The 6,861-nt window shown below is 37.3% G+C and overlaps 1 protein-coding gene across 1 annotated transcript in view; it reads right to left on the bottom strand.

The window, feature by feature from the left end:
* PAPPA2 (pappalysin 2) overlaps positions 1–6,861 on the bottom strand; it is a 536,466-nt gene that overhangs the window by 242,537 nt on the left and 287,068 nt on the right. The window contains exons 10-11 of the mRNA XM_006867073.1: positions 5,059–5,252; positions 788–934 (exon numbers count right to left, since the gene is read on the bottom strand). Coding sequence (XP_006867135.1) covers positions 788–934; positions 5,059–5,252 — 341 coding nt within the window. The remainder of the gene's footprint in view (positions 1–787; positions 935–5,058; positions 5,253–6,861) is intronic.

Raw genomic sequence — 6,861 nt, 5'->3', positions numbered from 1 at the left:
ACTCCCGTAAAGATTTACACCCTCGGAAACCCTGTACAGGGTCGCTATGGGTCGGACCCGACTCGATGGCACTTAACAACAACAACAACAATCATATAGGAAAAGATAAATTGGACTTCATTAAAATGTAGAATGTCTTCTGTTCATCTAGAGATCCTAATAAGACCAAGAAAAAGTAAGCCACAGAGTTTTGGAAGGTATTAACTAACATATAACTAAAAAAAAAAAAAATCAGAACTAATAAAGTAATCATATAAAAGAACAAGAAAATGACACATAATCCAATAGAACAATACAAATGAGAACATTACTATGAAATGATGCAACGTGGATGAATTCCATAGAGATGATATTGAGCGACATAAAATCAGATATAAGAGTCTTTATGAGATACATATTCTCATACAAAGTTCAAAAATAAGCAAAACATTATGGGGTAATTAATGATTGGGAAAAGACAAGATAGCCTTTTGTGGGTGATGTTAATTCCTATTGCTTGATCTGGGTAGTGGTTAGAAAGGACACCAGCCATAAAAATTCACTGAGTTGTACATTTCCAATTGGTGCACTTCTCTGTGTATATGTTACACACTGATAAAATGATTACTTATCATGAAGGAAGTCCAAAACTTAAAAAGAAGCAAAAATAAATTCAAAATCTAAAAACTTTGAGATAACAGAAAGACATTTTCTAAGTAATCATTTGAATGCTTCTTTTCACACACACATACACACAAACAAACACACATACTCTGCAACTTTCATGAAAGCTATTCAGATCACTTACTTTGAGCCACACCTCATCCTCTGTCTCCAGGCTACCTTCTGGCTGATCACTCCCTTCATCCTGAGGTTTATTTCCACTGGTGGCACAGGGAAACCAGCCAGTAAAGGGACGGTGTTCAGCTAAATCTGGGTGGTACCCTGTGCAAATCTGAAATACAATTTCAACCAAAAATTAAGTGTAAAGTGAGACATAAGTGATGACCAACACAAATCCAAAGCTTCTCTCCATTTCTGAGTGCCTAATGATCGCGTTATTTGGCAGAAAACTTTTCTCAATGTAGGAGAATTTCTAAATGCTCTGTTAACCTCAAAATATAACTTGCCAGGGTAGAAAACACATATGACAACATTGAGACCACTGTCAGACCAGTCCTTGTTTAAAGAATATTCTGGCACATCTCAAACAATTGCTCTTGGATTAGCCATAGAAGTCTGTCTGTGATGATGGTTAAGTCCTTACCCTAGAGGATTGGCTGACCCCAGGAGTGGCCTACTGAGACAGGGAACCAACCACTGAGCATTCAGCTGGGTAAAGCAGCCAGGGCAGTGAAACTCCAGGAAATATCTTCCACATCATTTAAGGAAGACAGACAGGCTAGACTGAAAGCCACTTCAGAGAGCTGTCACTAACTCAGAAGCTCCTAACTTTCCTGGCCTACTGTCATTGGACACCAGGACTCCTGGAGTAAGATTCCAGAATTCATCTGAGTGTGGCAGACAGAGCTAGCTGCCTATGCGTATCCACTTTCCCTTTGTTTCTCATGAACAAACCTCAGTTTTGTTCAAGGTGGCAGTATATCCAGTTATAAAATGCCAATCTCAGACTCTCTTGTAGCAAAGGCTGAAGGAATAACCTGAATCTGCCCAGTAAGAGGGTGGTGGAAGTCTGTAAAGTTAGACTTTCAGAAAAGTTGCTATTTCCTCAATAAAAATGGAAAGATTTAGCCAGCATTTCACCTATTTCCCATTAGTGTCCCTTATCCCTGCTTGAAATGTAGACTTCATGACTACAGGATCAGCAGGGTTCTTATGAGCAGGAGGAAAAAAGCCAAGATGGAAAGAACAGAAGTTAGATACCACCTGAGTTTTTGATGAGTTCCTTAAACTAAAGCCCTACCTATGGCTGAGTCCTCAATCTCCTTGGGGATGTTATCTGAAACAAAAAATTTCAATTATTTCATCCTTGACTAAAATTTACAGGACTAACTCTCATTTCTGTGAAAGGACTATACTGCCAATTATTATGATAAGTGTAAGAGTTTGTTTGGGAATTTAAGAATCTGGAATGGTACCCAAGAGCCAAGAGCTGCACATCTTTTCAATATTCAAATATAATCATACAAATCATTGTTAAAGTTGGTATATACACACAATGGAAATATTAAAATATAATTCATAAAAATCATTGATAAAATGTGGTATATACATACAATGGAAAACTACTCAGTAAGAGAAATGAAGTCTAGATACATGCTACAGTATGGACGAAGCTTGAAGACACTATGCTAAGCAAAATAAGTCAATCACAAAATAAGAAATATTGTATTGTATGACTTCACTTACATAAAATGACAAGAAAAGACAAAGGTATAGAGACCAAAGTTTATTAGTGGTTATTAGGGGTGAGGAGTGGGGAGAAGGAGGATTAATGGTGATGGAAAAATAACATTGATTAAAGGTAGGGTTGCAAAGCTTGCTGTCAATAAGTTTCACACCTGTAAAATGTTGATTTGGCAAAAGTTCTGTACTAAATATATGAGGGGTCATCAAAGAGTTTGTGGAACAATTCCATTTTTCCTTAGTATTTATTGTTGTTGTTATTGTTAAGTCCCATGGAGTCGGTTCTGATTCACTGTGACTCTGCACAGGGTTTCCAAGTCTGTAAATCTTTACAGAAGCAAAACTCCTCATCTTTCTCCTGTGGAGCCGCTGGTAGATTTGAACTGCTGACCTTGAGGTTGGCAGCCTGACTAGTAAACACTATGCTACCAGAGCTCCTTTTAGTATTTATAGCAATCACCAAAAAAAAAAAGAGTAGCTGATGAGACTGCTTATGTACAATCAAATGCCTCATAGGATTTGGTTTGGAAAGGGTTGGAGAGTTTAAGGTCATGGTTTTTTGGGACACCCTAGTTTACGGACCTAATAACATGCTTAGAACTTCTGTTCTACTTCCTAGCTTATTGCATAGTGCCTGGGATGTTAAAAACTTGCAAATAGCCATCCAAGGCACAACAATTGATCTTCATTCACCTGGAACAAAAGAGGACGAAGAGTCAGGAACAGGTGTAGGATATGGAAAATATGGTAAATTGCCCCCATGACCCACTGACTCCTTTGCCATGAGACTAGAACTGGCGGGTTCCCAAATACTATTACAAAACATTTTAATCAAAGACTCCATGGAAGATTCCTGTTCAAAAGGGGAAGAATACAGAAAAAAATTCCACTTTCCATGGACTATAGACTTTGTGGAGTCATAGAGGCGGGATGAACTCCTCAAACTACTGCCCTGAGATAATCTTACATAAATGACTTTATGTAAACCAAAAATATCCCCGAAGTCACCTCAAAACTGAAGAATAGTTCAATTTAACTAGTAAAAATGGTCTGCCTTGAACATTATGCTCTTTCAAGAACTATCTTGTTGCTTTTTATTTTGCTGCATCTACTGAGAGAATGAAGACCATTCTCAGCAGGCAGACTGTTGACATTCTAGACATCAGCCTGAAGGGCCACACAGTCATCATGAAGGGCCCCAGGGGAACCCTGCGGAGGGACTTCAAACACATCAGTGTAGACCTCAGCCTCCTCGGGAAGAAAAAGAAGAGGCTTTCTGCTGACAAATCGTGGGGAAACAGAAAGGAACTGGCAACAATCCGCACCATCTGTAGTCATGTGCAGAATATAATCAAGGGGGTTACACCGGGCTTCCATTACAAGGTGAAGTCTGTGTATGCTCACTTCCCCATCAATGTTGTTATCCAAGAAAGCAGGTCTCTTGTTGAAATCTGAAGCTTCTTGGGTGAAAAATACATTTGTAGGGTTCAGATGAGGGCAGGTATTGATTGTTCAGTATCTCAGTCCCAGAAAGATGAATGAATTCTTGTAGGAAATGACATTGAACTTGTATCAAATCCAGCTGCTTTAATTCAGCAAGCCACAACAGTGAAAAACAAGGATATCCGAAAAATTTTGGATGGTAACTATGTTTCCGAAAAAGGCTGTCCAAGAGGCTGATGAGTAAGATATAAAAGCTATCCAGCTATGGAAACAAGGCCCGGTGATTCCTAAAACCTATTGGTGATATTTGTGATGCAATAAAATTTATCTAACCAAAATAAAAAACAAAAAACAAAAACCATCTTCATGTTGTTGTTGTTGTTACATGCCCTCTAGTAGGTTCAGACTCATATCAACCCTGTAGGATCAAATTGATAACAATAACTGGAATGATTAAATAGGAACCCTAGGGGACAGAAGTTTTATGTTAATGAAGGGGGAACAGCTCAGAAAAGGAGGATTATAATGACTGCACAACTCAAAAAACATAATTGATGTCACTAAATTATATAAGCATAAACTGTTGAGTTGGTTTATGGTTTGCTGTGTATATTTTCAACAACAAACTAAATAAAACTTAAGGAAAAAAAAATGAACTGAGGGAAAAACAGTCAGTGGTATGTTATCTTAGAGTGTCCAGAGGATCTAACCTACATAGGTAAATATACAAGGGAAATTGTATACCTATGAGTTTATTTTTAGGGTTTCTTCACTAATAATAATGTCTTTGTATCCCTTTTACATATGAGAAAACTGGAGTCCAAAGAGGTTAACTAACCTGCTAAAAATCATTGAGTAACAGAAATCGTGGACCCAATAGTATAACCTAGGCTTTATGACTTTTCTGTTTCTCTAATTTTTTTTCCAAAATAAATTCTCTTAAACACAAAGCCCAAGTGTAATTTCTGATATGTATACTTATATACATTTTGAGATGTTCATGCATGTTTTGGAGTTATCCACTGCATAGCCCAAATATTCCTAGATGAAAACTAGGAAAAATGCAAATGTGTATGTAGAGTGGGGGTCATTAATTGCTAGTCTTGAAAGCTTTTCTCTTAACATTATCTTGTTCTGGGTTCAGTACAGAATACAGTTGATGGTAAAATTGGTAAAATCAGGAGAAAAATGAAAATTCACACTAAGCATCTAGCAGAGTCACTTCACAAGTTTGTTTAGTCTTGACTCAACTCATCAGGACTTATTTACCATGGAATGAGGTTCTCCAGTTACCAAAGATACAGGACATCTCTTCTTGTCTTCATGAGAGGAATAAGCGTGGGTGGCCCACTGATCCAAGTATCCTTTGGGAGTATAGAGCCCACAGTCTAAGATGTTGTTTTCCTCCTCAAAAGGCTCACAAATTCCATCCCTTTCATAGATGTAGCACAGGCTTGGTTCCCCTGCCAAGAAACATGGTACTTGAAAATGTATTTTTACATATGTCATATAAAATATTAATAGGGAGTGTTCACAGCATTTCTGTCCCAGGCTCTAGTAAACAAAATCTTGTAATTACCAGTCAGTTGAATACCCACCTCATACACACAGATATTACATACACACACACACACACACAAACACAAACACATACATGGTACAAACAAACCATATATATAATACATAAATCTAAAGAAGGATTTTTTTTTTTTGTAAGTACGTGAAAGGTAAAGTCCATCTATTACCAAAAAGAAAAAGAAAGTTCATCTATTACCAAAAAGAAAAAGAAGAAAGCCACTGTCATTAAGTTCATTCTTACATGTTACCTAGTAGAACTGAGTTATAGACAGTTTTTGTGATTGTCATTTTGAAAGAAGTAGATCTCCAGGACTTTCCTCCATGACACCACTGGGTATGCTCAAACTGCCAACCTTTTGGCTAGTAGTCCAGTGTTTAACTCTTTGTTCTATTCAAGGATTCCATAGAGTTTTCTATTTTATTTATAATTGAGTAACTGCTTATTCTCTCTCTCTCTAAATCATGGCCTTAAAATGTTTGCCTTTACTTTTCACACCTATCAAAAAATAAACATATCTCACAATGGTTCCTTCAAGTGTTATCTTTTGAGAAATAATGGAGTAGAACTATGTGCTTAGCTTATTACACATTGGAATAGATGTCTAGCTGTGGAATACATTACCACCCTGATTAAAAGTTGAAGTTAAAAGGAGTCTTGATGTAGCACTGTGAGTTAATGTGTTGGACGGCAAAGTAGGTTTGAACCATAAGGTTGGTGGTTCAAGCTCATCAGCTGCTCCTCAGAAACCCTATACAGGGTCATTATGGGTTGGAACTGACTTGATGACACTTAACAACAATAATAACAAAATAGTATCAATATATTCTTATTAGAGTTGGAGAGTAAAGAAAGATAAGCCAAATTTAATGTTATCAAGCGTGATAAAAACAAAATAAAATCAGCTCTTAATTTAAACAAAACTGAAGCTATGAGCTGCAGAAGGCATACCATTTGAAGATATATATATGAAACCCTACGCTGGGGCACTATGAGTTGAAACTGACTCGATGGCACTTAACAACTATGTATATGTATATATATTATATACATATACATAGTTGTTGTCATTGTTAAGTGCCGTTGAGTCAATTCTGACCCATAGAGACCCTGTATAGGGTTTCCAAAGAATAGCTGGTGAGCTTGAACCACTGACCTTTGCAGTTCAAATGATTTTGCAGTCTGACACATTAGCCCAGAGCGCCACACTATTTCAAATACATATATATGAAGCTCTGATAGTGTAGTGGTTACGAGTCTGGCCACTAACCTCAAGGTCAGCAGTTCAAAACTAACCAGTCATGGCTAAGTGAGACAGAGGTAAATAATGATATATGCTCAACCTGGGAACAACAGGGTTCTGGGATACAGAGATCGAGCCATGGTTGGAATGTGGAAAAGGGGGGAATAATATTAAGATGCTTGGCTGTCTTATGAATCTTGGTTTTCCTTGCATTATATTATAAAATAGACACTGGAGGGGGAGAGAAAGGAAT

Source organism: Chrysochloris asiatica, unplaced genomic scaffold (assembly GCF_000296735.1).
Source record: "Chrysochloris asiatica unplaced genomic scaffold, ChrAsi1.0 scaffold00100, whole genome shotgun sequence".
NCBI lineage: Eukaryota > Metazoa > Chordata > Mammalia > Afrosoricida > Chrysochloridae > Chrysochloris > Chrysochloris asiatica.
This window is presented reverse-complemented; position numbering and strand designations above follow the sequence as displayed.